Source organism: Capra hircus, chromosome 16, assembly GCF_001704415.2.
Source record: "Capra hircus breed San Clemente chromosome 16, ASM170441v1, whole genome shotgun sequence".
Lineage (NCBI taxonomy): Eukaryota > Metazoa > Chordata > Mammalia > Artiodactyla > Bovidae > Capra > Capra hircus.
Genome location: NC_030823.1, coordinates 70,516,695 through 70,534,732, shown reverse-complemented (window position 1 = coordinate 70,534,732; position 18,038 = coordinate 70,516,695). Strand labels below are relative to the sequence as shown.

The following is an 18,038-nucleotide window of genomic DNA, read 5'->3' as shown; positions in this document are numbered from 1 at the left end:
TTCTGGAACGACCTGGTAATTCTTTTCTGAGTGATTAATTGTAAGATACATGCTAATAAGAAACACAGTGGGCCAAAAGGAGTGGTTAAGATACCACTGATTGTATTGATGCACTGATCTCAGAAAAGTTCAAGTATGAAAAATATGTGGAATCAATTGTAGTAGTCTCCTCTGGTGCTGTAATTCAACAGTGGATCTTACAATTAATTGTTTGGAAAAGAATTACCAGAAAACACAGTCCAGTAGTCTCCTCTTGGGCTTCACTGGGGGCTCAGACGGTAAAGAATCCGCCTGCAATGTGGGAGACCCGGGTTCGATCTTGGGTCAGGAAGATCCCCTGGAGAAGAAAATGCTAACCCACTCCAGTATTCTTGCCTGGATATTTCCAGGGACAGAGGAGCCTGGCGGGCTACAGTCCACAGGGCCGCAAAGTCGGACATGACTGAGTGACTCACACACACACACACACACACACACACTTTTAGTCTCCTCTCATCCAAGTCCCCCAGTGGTTGCCTGAAATCATGGATAGTATGATATTGGTTCAATCCCTGGTCTGGGAAGATCCCCCATTCTCCAGAGCAAATAAGCCTGTGAGCCACAACTACTGAGGCCATATGCACAAAACAATGAAGTAGATATTAAAATTAGTTTATTTTTCTACTTAACTTTTAATAAATGAGAAGAAACACAGTAGTCTGTCTCATAAAGAACATTTATAATACATAACAATCCATAAAGCCTCATGGTGAGGTAGGAACAGCTTTGGAAAATAACGCACAGTCAGAAACATACAAAAAGTTAGGTAAAATGTTGCAGCACTAAAGACATTTTATCTGCATCTGCATTTCATGAGATGATAATTGCATTTAACTGTGCCACATCTGGCCCAAAGGACACCCTGCGGCAGACACAAAACAACACAACATAGAAGTTTCATAAAGAATCACAGAATACACTGATACACTTCATTGTGCTGTTTCAAGGCAGAACCATAACATGGCAATTTGTGTCTTTTTATATATAACCACATATTAATTGTATGTTACATTCCCTTCAGTATCTTTTTGCCAAAGACACTGAACCATAAAGTTTTTGGTTTAAAAGTTTAAACTGAATGACATACAAAAGGCTCCTGTGCCAGTGAAAATGACTGCTAAGTATTTCAGAACTTGTTAGTAAAACTAAATAGCATTGCCACATAATAGCAGTAAAGTTACATCAAAATAGTGCTATTATAATTCCCGTTTCAGATGGTCAAACACTGTATGACAGTTTCAATTTAAAAAACAACGAACCCTCTACCTTCCCAAGTTTTAACACTGTTTTATGACTTAACTGAAACTCTATTAAAATAAATATTTCTATATTGTAGGATTCTTCTCCATATTTGTGTATGTGTGAACATCTTAAGACAGCAGGTAAATGACATTTCATCAAATGATATTTGTTTATAAACAGTAAAAATCTACAACTCAATACCAGTTAGCCTACTAAATACTTCATATTAGGTTCCATAGGCCTTTTCCTTCAGAACTTTCAAAAATTCAAAATTAACTGAGGATGTTAACAAGATACAAACATTAATAGTCATCTACTTGTGATTTTCCAAGGTGTTCTTGATGCAAATTCTTCCTGGTCAAATTACATACCTTAGTTACTCAAACATACTACTTTCTAAAATGTTAAAATACACACAACAAAGTTTCTGAGTGTTTTACTTTTCCTTTAGGTTCTAGTTCATACTTTATACAGGGCAGATGCTCTCTGAAAAAAAAAATTTTATTAAACAATCATATAACTAAAAGGTGACAATGGAGAATTAAATCTCTCTCATCACTAAGGCGGAATTTAGGTTGGAAAAAAATGTCTGGGTTGGTTTTAATTCAGGCACATGCAGCACCTCCATCTTACTAAATTGAGACAACAGACACATTTCTAAACACATATTCTAAATACACTGATCTTGCTCAAATATAAAAGAGCCAGCAGGAGAGATGCACCTCCTAAAACTGATGCAGTGTTATAAAACAGCATTTAAATATTGGGTTTAAGTCTCCTAATAATTAATGGAATTTCCCTCATTTTCTTCCAGGAAAGAATAAACTATTTTGGAAAAGACACTTAAATCCCACAATATTTAAATATAAAAGCATTTCTAAAAGATAATGCTAATATAGCTAAAAATGGGTTAGAAAGTGCATTGTAAAGAAATAAATAATTCTCTGCTAAAACTGAAAAGGTGGGTCAGTGCCCACTGATTTTGCTATTATGACAGAAATCCTTTGAAAAAGAGAATCCTATGGTACCACTTTGTTACTTATGAGCTACTTAAAATTATGAAAAGTGAAATAACTAAAATCTAAAGGCTGTTACTTTCAAAGCACTTTGAAAAAAAAAATAGCCCTTGTCCCATGCTTATACACCATTAAAAAAAAACTTATTTCAATTGATGTCTTATGCCTTATGCAACCTTTAATTGACCCAATAGAGCATTGTAAAGAAAACCTCATTGAATGTAATATATATTACCAGTTATCCTTTTATATCACTACTGAAATATTTCTGTAACATAATTTTGAGATCTTCAAAAAATGGTAAATCAGGAATGTACATGATATAATTTGAAGCTTTCTCTTGTTCATTCATATGAAATTCCAATTTCATGTTTTAAAAAAAAGTTTGCAAAATTCCAAGTAACTACCAGTTTAGGAATTGAAATATACAATATCAGAAGAGTATTAAATGATAAAGATGTATTGCAAATTGGCAGGTTATGGTTTTCGCCCATTATAGTAAATATGAACTTACAAACTGTGTTCCTAAAATTACCTCATTCTCAATGGAAAAACTGGGTGTTCTTAAACAGGCCCATTGCCAGCAACAGGCTTATACTAGGAAAAAATCACACCATCTACCATAAAAGATCGTCCCTTTAAAAAGTTAACTGTCAAATGCCAACGTTTTCATCTTAAGACCCACTAAACAATGAATTATTTCAAATCCCAAAAGGTAGCCAATCCCAAAGTAGTCAGCTATAAAAGGTACTAAAGTAGTCAGGATACCTCGTTTCTAGAAAAATAGAGCTATACATGATAACTGATATTAATATTCATCCTTTTGAGGACAAAAATCTAGTTTCTTCACAAAGCATAATCCCTCTATCAGAAAAATATAACTTAAATACCCTTAAATAATATTTGTGTATGGATTTGAAATCCATACAAACAAAGAAATAGCCAAAAACAGTTTCCTGTATAGATACTACAACATCTTGCAAAATAAGCCACTATTGGAAGGTCTGAGCAATGTCAAGACAGAATGACTTATAGAATCTCAATTATTAATTTTGTCTTAACTAATTTTGCTTTTTGACAGTTTAATATCCAAACCACATTAGCCTTCAGATTTTTCTCTCAAGTCAACGGCTCTTGGTAAAGCACAAGCATTGCTGGTTGGGCTCAAAAAGCTGTTTGAATCCATTCATAATTGGTCACTGTGAAATGACTCTGAAGTTATTTTTAAAACTCACAATTTAAAAGATTAGATTAATAAGCTTTCATTTAACATGGAATTATTAAATTAAAGTCTTAAAAATATTTATTGTATATATTTTATGAGTAAACTTTCAACTCTGTTTCTAATGCCAATCTTTCAAAGAAAGTAATGCTGGTGAACACATTCATCTTTTAGGCTACCTTTGTTTTTTTGTTTTTTTTTTAAAAAAAAGTTAAAATTCTCAGAATAATTTAAATATGTAGTCTGATTATTAACTTACAAGAATCTAAATATTTAATTTGGTAAAACTTCCTTCCCTGCTCTTACTGTCCATATGCCCTATTATAGGTATACTAGTTCAATTTAATTATCTATTAGAATAATACTCAGCAACATAGGATACAGAGTAGTAACTGATCTTCAGTATCATAAAACCCCATGTGAAGAAAAAAAAGAACTTTTCCTAATAATATTCATGAGTCATTCTTAAAATATGCTGCCATTATGCTATGTAATGATCTCAAAGGGCAAGGAAATATTACATAAAACATCAAAGGAAACAGACCTGTTAATTTTTAGAGTTCTAGCAATTATAATTCTAACAAACAAAATATAACACTGGGGGAAAAGAAAAGCAGAGAAATTCCAGTAACAATTTAAATTTATTTATCCCCCTAATTAGTTTTTTACCATTGAAAAACTGGAAATCAAATAGCATTATGTTATATAAGGTTTATACTTAAACAAAAATGTAACATAGTGTTAAAACTGGCTTTCCAAAACTGTTACAGCATAGCTGTACTCTGCACTAATAATCACAAAGTTGTAATATAGAACTCTGTTAAGCAGTCCCATTATGTTCTTACAAAAATAGAATTAAACTGTGTGACCAGACAAGGACTTCAATTACACTACTTGGCAAACATAGAATTTCAATAGTCTTTTTTCCTCTTGCAGTTTAAAGCAAAAGTCAAACATCACATCTTTTTCAAGACTCACAAAGATGATTCAGGTTGTTTGTTTGGCATTTTTTTAATCTCTATCACAACAGCAGGGATGTTTTCAACTTTAGTCCTCTTGGGCTGCTTCTCTAGATTGTCACTAAGTTCTAAACAAGAAATGCTAACTGATGGGGCCTTTTCTGCATCCTTTCCAGACTGGGCTTGTGGCCGTGTCCCACAACATTGCTTCAAAGCACACTGAGTTCTGCAGGCAAGTTCACACGGGACTACACTTGACTTAGAGCCTACACTAGCAAATTCAGGCTGAATGGTGGTAGCGTGAATTCCGTGATTATGGAAAACGTCTTTAATGATCTTAGCCACCTGCATGTATGATGTCGGGTCTTCACATTTTATGTGTGCAGTGGCAATGATTCTGCTTCCAGCAAGTTGCCAAACATGTAATTCATGAACTTCCTCAACTCCTTCAACATTTCGAAGTTCTTTTATCAAATTTTTGATATCAATTTGTTTAGGAACAGTTTGGAGAAGAATAAGAGCAGACTCCTTAAGCAATGGATAAGTTGTGTAAAGAAGTATACAAACCATTACAATACAAAGAGTTGGATCTAAATACAGTACCCAGCAAGGACCAGCCTCTTGAACTGTTGCCTGAGTACTATTAACTAATTCTACAAATGCTTTGCAGGGGTCAGGTATACATGGGTTCACACAAATCTCCCCTTCAGGACAACCTTTCCAATTAAAGTAAAAGACTAAGGCATTTACTACCACAATCACTGAACCCAAAGCATCTCCAAAGACATGCAGAAAAACTCCACGCATGTTAAGTTGTCCAGTCTTATCTTCATCCTCTTCCAATTCCACCTCTTCGGGTTCTCTGATAAGATTCCCATTCACTTGTACTTCCATTGCATCATTTCTGGACTTTTCTGGATCTACAAAGAAATAAAAATTCTGTATCAAACACATCTAAAGTGTTTATATAAACATTCTTGCCTAATTCCATTTAAGAGATGGAGGTGAAAATTTTTCATAAAACATATGAAGAAATGTGCTCAGAGCAATTTAATATAAGTTGACATCCTGGGTACAGGCCAGGATATACGGTCAGGGGTAAATTAAGTATCATCATTAAGATGATACTCCTTTCTCATACTCCAACCTCCTACCTTCCCACTTCCAAATGAAGTTTACCTTTTCTGTGGGGTCCTGGGAACATTCTATACTTGTTGGTATATATCAAAAACAACAAAATTGAATGCTATCACCCCCAAATCATATGCAACTATGGATAAGTCTAATACAAACAGCTGACCTGACACAGAGCTCTAGTCACTTTTCATCATTAAAGCGTTAAGGTTAACTTTTAGACTTTTGTCACTTATAAATGATAAGAGTCCCTTGATAGAAGGGGTTTAGAAACTGACAAATCAACCATATAAGCCTATCAACAATCACACAGAGACTTCAGGAAAAGTTGGAACTAAATGATCACTATCTATCCTACTAGCTCCTTTTAAGGAATTATACACACCAGAACAGCTTAATATTCTTTGGAATAACTCCTTGCAGAGTAGAAGTGAGAGGAAATTCAATTGTTTATTAAACATTTTCAATGTACAACTTCAATTTCATTAACATGATATCCTGAATCCTAGAAAGAGGAAAATTGTCTATGTAGTGTCATGCATGTGTGGTTTCACACAAATAGGTAAACAGAAATTGATATTTCCATATAAATGGAAAACAGTGGGAGGAAATACACCAGGCTATTAAAAATATCACTGAGATTGGTTAGTAGGGCATTAGGATGATTCCTTTTCCCATCTCCTCTTTCAACACCTATTTCCCAATTTTCTTCCAAGAGCACTTAATGTTTAGAATGAAAACTACACATTAAAAATATAAGATGAATAAATTATCATCACTTTTACCTTAGTACAAAAACGACAAATCCTAAGTGAAATGTTAAAACATGCCTTCCGCAAAAAAAAAAAAAAAAAAAAAACATGCCCAGACAGGTCTTAAGTCTAGGATTTTCAGGATTGGGTTTAGACTTTAGAAAATTAACCGAAACATGCATTGCTGTTCATAACAGAAACCTTTAACCAAGATTTTGAGTTCAGGAAAGACAATCACTAAGATCGCTCTGAATACATTAAGAAACTTGTTTGAAGGGCAAAAGCACTACTTGGGCAGAGCAACGTTCCAAACATCCAACAACTAAGGATCTACTGGAGATTCTCTCCGGTTTTCCAAGAGAGTCAAGAAATTTAATTAGGAAGCATTGCTGATCCTGCTAACGCCAAAATCAGACAGTCTCTTGGAACGACAGCCCGTAAGAGACTGCCAAGTGCAGTTGCGGACCGCACCGGGCTGAGCGTCACCTCCTGACCTTTTGCCCGCTCTCACCACCGCGGTGCCATCTACACCCCCATACAGGGGGCGGAGGACGCACTTCCCCGGCTCCTGACACCCGGCTGACAGCGGGGGGCGGGGGTGGAGGGGGTCGTCTGTTTCGGCGGCTTCCCCGCAGGTGCGGGAGCCCGCCCGGGAAGGAGCGGCCCCGAGGCGGCGCGGCGCGATCGGCTCGGGCGCCAGGGGGCGTGCGGGCCACCCCGCCCGGGGCCATCCCGGGGTCTGGGCTCCCCAGGGCCAACCACCTGCGGCGGCGACTTTTCTCTCCTCACCTGTCTGGTCCAATTTCAGCCCGTTGGAGTTGCTGCTGTTGGCCACCAGGATGTTGGTCTCCTCCTGGTCGGGACCCTGCTCGCCCGGGGTCACGGCGTTGTCGCTACCCCCGGCGCGGCTGCTCTTGCTGCGGGCCCCCTTGGGGAGGCCGTGGCTGTGCCCCCCGTGCGAGTGGCTGTGGCTGGAGTCGTCGCCGAAGCCGCTGTGGTGGTGAAAGAGACAGAGCCCCAGCACGTTGACCACCAGCCCCGCCACGCCGACCCCGAAGACCACCAGTGGCTGCTGCATCTCGTGCGGCTCGATGAAGCGCTCGATGGCCTCCAGCAGGATGGCGAAGCAGAGGCCGGTCAGGAAGATGGCGTTCACCAGAGCCCCCATCACCTCGGCCCGGATCCAGCCGAAGGTGTTCTTCTGGGTGGCGTGGGTCCGCCGGGCGAAGCGCTCGGCCACCAGCGCCACCACCAGCGCCAGCACGTCCGACAGCATGTGGAAGGAGTCGGAGAGCATCGCCAGGGACGTGGTCACCCGGCTCACCACCACCTCCAGGACCATGAACATGAAGGTCAGTAACAGCATGCAGAGCAGCCGGCCCCGGTTTCGACCCCAGCACCCCATGGCTGCGGCTGAGGAGCCCGCCCGAGCGCGGCCCGGACACTCCTGAGGAGGCGGCGAGGCGCCGAGGAGCCGGCGACGGAGGGAGGGAGGGGGAGCGGCGCGGGGCTCGGGAGTCTGCCGCGGGGCCTCGGTGACTGGACAGGAGCGGGCGAGCCCGGGGTCTAGCCGCCGAGCCCCCGCGCCTGCGGGCGTCCCCGGCCGGCCGGCGGCGCGCAGCTCCTCCTCAGGCGTCCGTCCTCGGAGCCGGCGCCGAGGCCCGGCTCAGCCCCAGCAGCCCCCAGACACCCACAGCGGGGCCGCGGCGGAGGCGGCAGGGAGCTGGGGCTCCCGAAGCCCGCCGACAGAGAGCCGGAGCAGGAGCGGGCGGGCGGGCGGCGGGGGCGGGCGACCGGCAGCTCAGCGCTGAGGAGGCTCCAAGCATCTGCGGGTTCTCCGCGCAGGTCTTCCCCTCCGGCGGTCTTCCTCCGGTGTGGCGCGGACCGAGGAGGCGACGCCTGAAGAGCTAAAGAGGCGGCGGCCACGGCTGCTGCACTCGGCCCGGTGTCGGGCGCCTTCTTCGCCACCCGCCACCCCCCCCCCGCCTTTGCAGACGGTTTACAAAAAAACTTTGCTTTGCACTCGGAACCCCCGTTTTCACACGGACCCGAGCGTGACAAGGCCTCGCCGCCCCGCCCACCAGGCCCGGCACGTCTTCTCATTGGCCAGAATCCCCTCACGACAGCCGCCGCGTCCCGCCCACCCGCGCTCGCTATTGGGCGGAGGCTCAGAGGGGCGGGGAGGAGGCGGTGTCGCGGCTTCAACAGATGGGGGCGGGGCCTTTCCCTTCAGGAGCCGGGCGTGGGCCGGGGGCCGCGGCCGGGTGCAGCGGCGGGCGTCGTGGGGGAGGGTAGGGGGCGCGGGCCGCGTGCAGCAGGCGGGGGAGGGGCAGGGCGAGGCAGGCGGGGTCCCCGCGACGTGGCGGGCCTCTTGCCCAGGCGCTGCGGGTCCTAGCAGCCCACCTCACACCTGCCGGGGGCCAGCCAGCAAACAGACTTTGATCCTCCCGGCCGGGTCCACGTGGGGCGGGCCGCTCGGCCGCCGTGTGACAGTCGGCAGCCTGGGTGGGGCCAGGAGGGGGAGCCCCAGTGTGAGGGGCGGCGGGAGGCTCGGGGACGCGCTTCTGTCAGAAGAACCGCGATTAGGGCCGACAGACTCATAAACAAGTGCAGCACGTAACTTGTGACTGCTCAACACCGAGTTGAGGAGTTCGTCCAGGACGGTCCTGCGAGGCGTTGAATGGAATCTTTGTAAATGTTTCAATAAAGCAAATCACCCCCTATCGCCACCATCGCCCGGAGACCTTGTGTGAAGTCAGATATTTCTGTCACTGATTATCTAAGGATCATTTAGGGCGCAGACTTAGAGCAGGAGAAACCTGGGTTCTGGTTCTTGCTTTGCCACTAGCCAGCTGGGTGACTTTGGGCAAGTCAGCCGGTCTCTCTAGACCTGTTTCTTCGTCTATGGAGAGTAAAGGACTGAACAAGAGGAGATCTTAAGATTCCCCCTGACTTTAAAATTCTAAGGCTCTAAGACTTAAACATTGTATTTATACACTACAAACAGCAGAACCCAGTGTTGGTTGCTATGGGGAACGGGAGGGGCAGTGAGAATACAGAATGAGCTTCTGTCCAGGTGGAGGTGAAATATATAAAATTTTAAATTACGGTGAAATACTCCTGATAAATTGTGCCAACACTGCTTCAGATTGGATACATACCTTGCTGTGCTCTGAATGAAGACTAGCTAACTTGAAAGTGAAGGCTTCCTGCTTCATAAGTGGAGGGGTGGCTAGAGTCAGAGTGGCCTGAACTGGACTCCCAAAGGCCTCACTCAGCCCCTCCACAGCGAAAAGGACCTCCAACTGCTCTGGATTGCTGGGAGACAAAGACAGTGCTAGCCAGTGCCTCAGGGTCTGTATATAAGGCTTGTTTGGGGCCATGTATTTTTGCATTTAAAAAAATATTATTTCTAGAAAAGTTTATTCACTTGTATATGGTGTTTCTCATCTCACCATCCAGACTAGAGAGCCAGATCCTCTTCTATTTCTGTTCTTCCAGAATGCAAAAGAATGGAGGAAACTTCCTGAGATATTTATTGAGCAAGAATTGACAGGACTTGATTAATTGGGTATTGGGAGAGTGAAAGCTGATGCGGAGAATTTTAGAAACATAGTTTTTAACCCAACAAGGAAAATATTGCTTAAAACAGGTGGAGAAGTTGGAAAGGGTGTGCAAGGAGCTGCTCTTAAGGAGAAAATACTGAGCCTGTTTTTTAATGTGCTGAATTTTCAGTGAAGTCTGGATGGTGGCACTCCTAAGGAGTGGGGAGATGGGATTGGGGACTTCCATAATCTTCTCTCCCTTGGTGTAGACAATGGATGTTTGTGAATTCATGTATATGAATACAGCCTCAAACCTCCTCCAAATCAGGTCCTCCTATATAGACACTGAGGAGCCACGTGTGGGTCAAGATATCCCACGGAAATGGCCAGGAGGCAGTTGGAAGACCATTTTGCCTCCTATTGGGAGCTGCTGGGTCCCTTTACTTAAAAGATAGATTCCTTCAGGGAGTTCCTTGGTAGTCTAGTGGTTAGGATTCAATGCTTTACTGCTGTGGCCGTGGCTCAGCCCCTGGTTAGGGGAACTGAGATCCTAAAAGCCATGTACTGTGTGGGCAAAAGCAAAAAGAAAAGATATTCCTCCAAGTGTAAGTATTTAATGTCCAAAAAGAAATCAATAAGACGATGCAGAAGGCGAGGATGCTCAGCAAACAGTAGCAATCCTTTCAGGAACTAAGCAGACTGAGTTGGGAGACGTTCAGACCCACGTAAAAGGGGCTCTAGGTTCAAGTCAACTCAGTAGTCACTTAGGAGAACCTGCGTGGTGCCACATTTTCCCCCCTCTTGCAAGCCACTTCCCTGACAATGTGCTTTATGTGCTCACAACCTAGAAGCAGGGAGGGGTGTCAGAGATGCATTTTCCAGATTGGAAAAGTTATAATCATGCATTCCAGAAAGAGTGATATTTACCTCTCAGCAAACCATTTCAGTCAAATAAACCTTTTTCCCCTCTAGCATAGTGTAGTCAAAATACTTTGGTAGCTTGACACAAAGTTGTCCTTTTTTAGCCGATTGTCTTGGCATAGCATTAACACAGCCAGAAGTGGGTTAAAATGAAGGAAAGCCATACCATTATTCACCAACACTCCTGGAGGTTGTGGCCCCAGGTTGAGTAAGATATATTGGCTTTTTCTTCCTAATTCTTGAGAACTCTCCTGACAATTTGCTTAGTGCTCAAACTGACTAAACTCAGCATACTTTAAAGATGAGAAAATAATGCTCATTTTGGAAAGAGACTGCCAATTTGAGTGAAAGTCAAATGTTGAACACAAACTTTGCAATTTCAGAGCCCTCTAAGACATCTCCCTGCTTTATCAATGCCAAGCTTCTCCAAATTGGATCTTCTTAGCTCAATGAGCTAGCCTGAACCTTATCAACCCAAGTGTAGGTTTAAAAGAATTCTTGTAAAAAAAACAAACAAAAACTGCTAAACACAGACACACCTCTGAATATTGGTTTTCAAAAATCATGAGTGTTTGAAGCTGTGTTAAGGACAGATAGATGAATAAAACCATGTGAAAAGCAGATTGCATTTGACTTTGGTTGATGGCCAATCAATTCTAATGTTCAATCTTAGCGCAAAAATGATGGGGGAAGTCAAATACGTTTGTCTTATTTTGGAATGTATTGACTAATTACTAAAAATATAAAATCTCTACCAACAACATGAGGGCCAAGGCTTGAATTTGTAGCTGCTCCCGGAGGGAACAGGCAGTATAAAAAAAGAATAAACAAGTAACAATGCAGTAATAAAGTCCAGAAACATCACAAAAGGGCTCAGAATTATAAGGGAAACCATATGAAAGAAAGGGTCAGAGCTGGAAACCCTACTGGGAAGCAGACGGGAAACAGGAACGGGGTAGGGAGTAGGATGTCCAGTGAGAGGCCCCAGACAATCACGAAGCTTTTTGTATGTGTTGGTTAAGCTAAAGAATGGCAGGTGAGAGTGAATAGCAAAGGAAAACTCATTTTTCTTAGAGACTGAAAACTGGATCTAAGATCTTGTCATGCCTGGAAATTAAATCTAGAAATAAAGACCCTGACACCTATATAGCTCGGCTCATGAAAAGCATTTGTGAATTTCTTGGGTGCAGTGTTACATAATACTAGAAATTGTGGAAGGCGTAGTTAGTCAGTTTTAAGGTTTAGGCTGAATGCCCATTCTTTCTTTAGCCCTTCTAACTCTAGGGGTGGGAGATTGTAATTAAAGTACAAAGTACAGAAGTCTAAAAGAAAATTTAATTTAAAAGCATATTTTTATGACTCTCTTCGTTACTTGTCTATAAAGATGATGTTGACCAGCAGAGTATGTTGAGAGTTTTATATACCTGATGACTTTTAGAAAGTTCAGGGAACTGATCCTTAAAAATGACAGATTTTGGACAAGTTATTAAAACTCTGTAGGCCTCACTTCCATATCTTTTTAGTGAGGGGTTCTAAGGGATGGCCATTTAACTGGACATGTGTATGTGTGTTGGTTGCTCAGCTGTGTCTGTCTCTTTGCGACCCCATGGACTGCAGCCCACCAGGCTCCTCTGTCCACGGGGATTCTCCAGGCAAGAATGCTGGAGTGGGTTAGCATTTCCTCCTCCAGGTGATCTTCCCAACCCAGGGATGGAATCTGCATCTCCTGCATTGCTGGCAGGTTCTTTACCATCTGAGTCACCTAAGATGTGACTGCAGAAGACGATACTGCCTGCCTCATATTCTCATGAGGGGTGGGAATGAGAGCCTTTTAGGCTGCCTGTGCTTGGGGTCACTATGATCCAGGACTGAAAATTTAAACCTGCAGATTCAGAAACCACACTTTTGTCATTTTACCTGAGGGGAACTGATTCACATAGACTCAAAACGGACTGAGTTGCTGACCAGAATCCCTACTTCATTTACTTACTCTCGGGGGGAGGAATCCATCGCCCAGAGCCTGCCTCCCTCTTGTGGGAAGGGCCTCTCAGAAACAAGGCTGTATGTGGAGGAGAGAACTGGGCCAGAGGAGTTGGGTCTTCCGTGGAAGAGACGGTTTCAGCTCTGTCTCCTGAGCTGTGAGAGTCTCCTCCTTGTGTCTCCACATGCACCCGGCCCTCCTGCCCCTGAGTCATGCTCCATTTTGCTGCCAGTGATAATTTTGAAACCCAGATCTGATCGTAACAAAATACACGTCCTTCCCCACCACCTCCACCAACACCATCACCAGCACCGTCACAGCTGCAATCCCTCTGTGGCTCCCCAGCGCCCAGATGGGATGAGCCAAGCTCAAGTGCACAGGGCTGGCCATGGGCTGGCCTCCCCAGCCTCATCCCATCATCCTGAAGCTAACGGGCCTGGTCTTTCTGACCACCATGCCTCCTTTTGCCAAAACACCTGTGCATACTCTATTCCCTCTGCCTGGGACACTCTTTCCTCCCTTCTTCCCCACCTTAGTTCTTACTCAGCTCTCTGCTTAAGAGCCACTTCCTCAGGGAAATTTTTTGTGACCTCTCTGACCAGGTCACATCACTCTAGTACAAGTTCACTTGGCTCCTGGTCCTGATTTTTGTGGCATAGAGCAAGGATGCCATTTACATTTATCCATTTGAGTATTTGATTAGGCTGTAGGCTCCATGGTGGCCTAGTGGTTAAGACTCTGCACTTCCAATGCAGGGGTCGTGGGTTCCATCCCTGGTCAGGGAACTAAGATCCCACAATGCCATGCAGCACAGCCAAGAATAAATAAATAAATTGGGTGGCTCTGGTGATAAAGAACCTGCTTGCCAATACAGGAGACAGAAGAGACGGGGGTTTGATCCCTGGGTTGGGCAGATCCCCTGGAGGAGGGCATAGCAACCCACTCTGGTACTCTTGCCTGGAGAATCCCATGGACAGTGGAGCCTGGCAGGCTATAGTCTGTAGGGTCCAAAGAGTTGGACACGACTGAAGTGACTTAGCACGCTCACACACACGCTGCATGTGGGCAAGGGCAGTGTGTGCTTTTCTCTTCACCATTGTGTCTATCCCCAGCCAACCTGGGACTCAAAAGTGTTTGTTGAAATGAATGAATGAGTGAATGTTGGTAAATTACCTTTCTCAAGTTTGGTAATTTGGGCATTTGTTCAACAGATCCTTACTGGATATCCTTGTTTCCCTGTCTACACTGGAACTTGAGAATCAGAGAATCCTCTTCTTCTAGACAGTATAGAAACCACGGTGACACAATCTTAGTAATTAGCTCATTGTTTTCCTTACTTCAAGCAGGCTACCACAGTTTTGCCGTGATATTATCTCTCGCAAGATGCAGTTAATTGGATGAAACTAGGACCCACCCTTGAAACCCGCCATGGCAACATTCTAGGTTCTCATATAGTTTTCAAAACACGTCCACATCCCTTATTTAAGGTGCATGATGACCCTATAAGGTTTGCAGGACAGATTCTACAGATTATGGGATGAGACTCCAAGAAATGAAGACATTTGCTCAAGGTCCCTCTGCTTGAGAGGCCCTAATCGCACCAGCACTGGGTTTGTTTTTAACTTCATACCCCAAATTGGGAGAAACAAACTCAGTTTGAGGCTCCAGACTTCACACACACTGATTACTACAAATTCTATCATTCGTCTCGGTTTTAAAGGTCTCTGGTTCCATGGTTTTCTTATTAATTTGTAATTACTATTTGTATTACTAAGGGGAGGTGGCCTACATGTGAGTGACATCTCTTTAACAGGTCACTCCCAAATCTGATTCTCTAGTGGTGTGTTCCACAATTGGGTTCTGATCACACAAGACTTTGTAGAGTGAATTCCTCATTTTTTTGCCTACTGTTTTTATGTACCTCTTCCTTTCAATTTCTTCAATAGTTTGGATGCCTTCTGAAGGACTAACATTAGTGAAAATAGTGACCCCTTGCCTGCGGTGCCTTGTTAAAAGCAGATACTGATTCAGTGAGGTCTGTGGTGGAGCCTGATATTCTGCATTTCCAATAAGCTCCTGGGGGATGCCAATGGTAGTGTTTCCCAGATCACACTCTGAGGACCGAAAAATACTAGAAGCTTTTTTTTTTAGGCTGCAGCAAGTCTTACTTGTGGCGCATGGGATCTTCTATCTTAGTTGTGGCATGTAGGATCTCGTTCCCTGGTCAGGAATCAAACCTGGGTCCCCTGCATTAGGAGAGTGAAGTCTTAGCCACTGGACCACCAGGGAAGTCCCAGAAGCTTTTTATTTTTAACCTTGCTGCTGCTACTGCTGCTAAGTCGCTTCAGTCGTGTCTGACTCTGTGTGACTCCAGAGACGGCAGCCCACCAGACTCCCCTGTCCCTGGGATTCTCCAGGCAAGAACACTGGAGTGGGTCACCATTTCCTTCTCCAATGCATGAAAGTGAAAAGTGAAAGTGACATCACTCAGTCATGTCCGACTAGTAGCGACCCCATGGACTGCCCCCTACCAGGCTCCCCCCGTCCATGAGATTTTCTAGGCAAGAGTACTGGAGTGGCTTGCCATTGCCTTCTCCGATTTTTAACCTTAAGAGGAGGCTATTCTGTGGAGTTAATCTGTTCCCATGCAAAAAAAAAAAAAAAATCCTCAAATGTTAAAATGTTTTGATTTTACTTTTTATTTTATATTAATCTGCATATTCAAATTTTACTTTGCAATAAATGATATCAATTATATTAGAATTTTTTAATGAAATCAAATGTCTTTTTCTTGTAGATAAAGTGAAAGTGAAGTTGCTCAGTCGTGTCCGACTCTTTGCGACCCCATGGACTGTAGCCTACCAGGCTCCTCAGTCCATGGAATTTTCCAGGCAAGATTACTGGAGTGGGTTGCCATTTCCTTCTCCAGCGGATCTTCCCAACCCAGGGATCGAACCCCAGTCTCCTGCACGGCAGGCAGATGCTTTACTGTCTGAGCCACCAGGCCGATCCAAGCACACCTTAAATTAATCAAGCTCCAGGTGTGAATGCATTTCTGGTTTTGCCTTCACTGTGTCAGAAAAAAAAATTCTTGACAGTTTTTGGAAGTATTTGTTATTCTGACTAACGTTAATGGCTCCTGAAGTCTGAATAATGGGTTGGGCTGAGGAGTCAGAGTATGACTGGGTGTCTCTTGCACTCAAACTTTTCATCATCCAAAGTGAAAAGCCTTTTCTATCAATTACTGATCAAATCCTCATTAGGAGCCAAAGAGACTTAAAATGAAAAAGAAGTGTTTAATATTTAGGAAGCACTGGAAATGGCAATATACACCAAAAAGGGTAGGTGGGAAATGAGGCTAGAAATGCTTCCCTCTAGCCTGTCTGCTGATTCTAGAAGACAGCCAAGATCTAGCCTTGTGGTAGCTGCAGCCACAGACCATTCCCATGAGCCCTTGTTATTGACTTTATTTATGCTTTGCATTGAGCTTCAAGGTTTTCCATCGTAAGGTCAGAGTTGACCCCCTCTTAAACTCAAGAGAGACATCTTTCAGTCCCCAAAGTGCCATTGTCTTAAGAGTGAGCACAATCAAGACTACTGGGATTGCGTTTCTAGGCATTGCTCAGGTGTCTTCAGATTTGAGAGCCATCCTTTAATGGAAAAACCAGTGTCTGCTAAATTGGGGCAAATGGAGACTGTTTTATCTCTCAACTGCCTCCTGGTGTGGAACCAGGAGGAAGATGGACGAGCTGAGTCTAATGGAAAAGACCGCCTGGCTCCCCATGCTGGGATGAAAAGAAGGATGGGCTATTAAGTATTCCTCTCTGTTTCTGTGGCCAGACTTTCAGTCCCGGCCGACACGTCTCTCGGAGCAATTATGTGAGCACTTCTAATAGGGATCCCACTCCTGCCCTCCTCCAGTCTGTTTAACACAGTGCTTTCTGATCAATATTCCCATATATCAGTGCTCACATGACACTCTTGTTCAAAACCCTCAGTGACTGCCCATTACCCACAAATAAAGGCACACTATTTTATCTAGGTATTTAAGGCATCTTGCATGTAATCTTAACTTGTTTATCTCTCATTCCTCTTCCCCAAGCCTGCTGCTCAAACCAAATTATCCTAAGAAATGATTGCAAGTTACCTAATGGCTCTGTGCCTCCTTCCCCCAATATGGACCAAAATAATATCCTATATCATTGGGTTGTTGTGAAATAGATGGGTTAATGTATATAAGATGCTTAGGACAATGCCTGGTACATGGAAAGGACCTGTAATGGGTGGCTCGCAAAGGATATGCCCAATATCCTAATTCCTGGAAACTGTGAATATTCTCCCTTATTTGTGAAAAAGATCCTTTGCAGATATAATTTAAGTCCCAATTTATTTCCAGGAGGGGCTTCCCTGCTGGCTCAGCATGTACAGAATCCACCTGCAATGCAGGAATTACAGGCAATGCAGGTTCTTTCCTTGGGTTGGGAAGATTCCCTGGAGGAGGGCATCGCAACCCTCTCCAATATTCTTGCCTGGAGAATCCCATGGACAGAGGAGTCTGGTGAGCCACAGTCCGTGGGGTCACAAAGAGTCAGATGCAACTGAGGTGACTTAGCACGCACGTACATATTTTCCCAAAAAGCAAAAGGAAGATGAACTTAAACAGACTAATTCTTCTACTAGGGAGATTCGTGTTGAAATAAGTGGGCTATTGTCCCATGCCTGAAAACCTTCCCTCACACGTACGGAGATGTTGGTTATCTTGGTATTTCTCACAGTGGAATTATTCCATTATTTGCTCACACGTGAGCCTGTTTTCTGTGTGATCCATATAACTCCTTGGATTGGTTGATGAACCCCTAAACAGCAGGGAGCCAGCTCTGCCTTAAGCTTTTTCCAGCTGATGACAATTGTTCTCATGGCTCAATGTGGATCATTCCTTTATTCCCCCTCACCCCCCCACACACAGTTTGAGAATTTAAGAGACTGACCACTAATTACTAACGTGATGCCAGACTAACTTTTAAAAAAGTCTCCTTATTTGGGCATATTTTCAAACTTAGAAAAACTTTCAAGGACACCCCCCACACACACACACACACATCCTTTACCTAGATTTTATTAACTATTTTATCAACTATTATTAACGTTTTATCCTATTTGTTTTAGTGTTTGAACTTTCTCTCTCTCTTTTGAACCATATAAGGCTAAGTCCCACACATCAAGCTCC

At 43.6% G+C, this 18,038-nt stretch overlaps 1 protein-coding gene across 1 annotated transcript; it reads right to left on the bottom strand.

Annotated features, from left to right (window-relative positions):
• On the bottom strand, positions 636 to 8,374 carry SLC30A1 (solute carrier family 30 member 1). The gene is made up of 2 exons (XM_018060762.1): positions 7,154 to 8,374; positions 636 to 5,398 (listed from the first exon to the last, which is right to left on the bottom strand). Exons 1-2 carry the CDS (start codon positions 7,767 to 7,769, stop codon positions 4,494 to 4,496), a joined length of 1,521 nt encoding a protein of 506 aa, XP_017916251.1. The 5' UTR covers positions 7,770 to 8,374; the 3' UTR covers positions 636 to 4,493.

Excerpts from the sequence above, each read along its gene's own strand:
- SLC30A1 (XM_018060762.1), bottom strand. The coding sequence starts at position 7,769 with ATGGGGTGCTGGGGTCGAAACCGGGGCCGGCTGCTCTGCATGCTGTTA. Across the intron at positions 5,399-7,153 it reads GCTGAAATTGGACCAGACAG|ATCCAGAAAAGTCCAGAAAT; the intron begins GTGAGGAGAGAA and ends ATTTCTTTGTAG.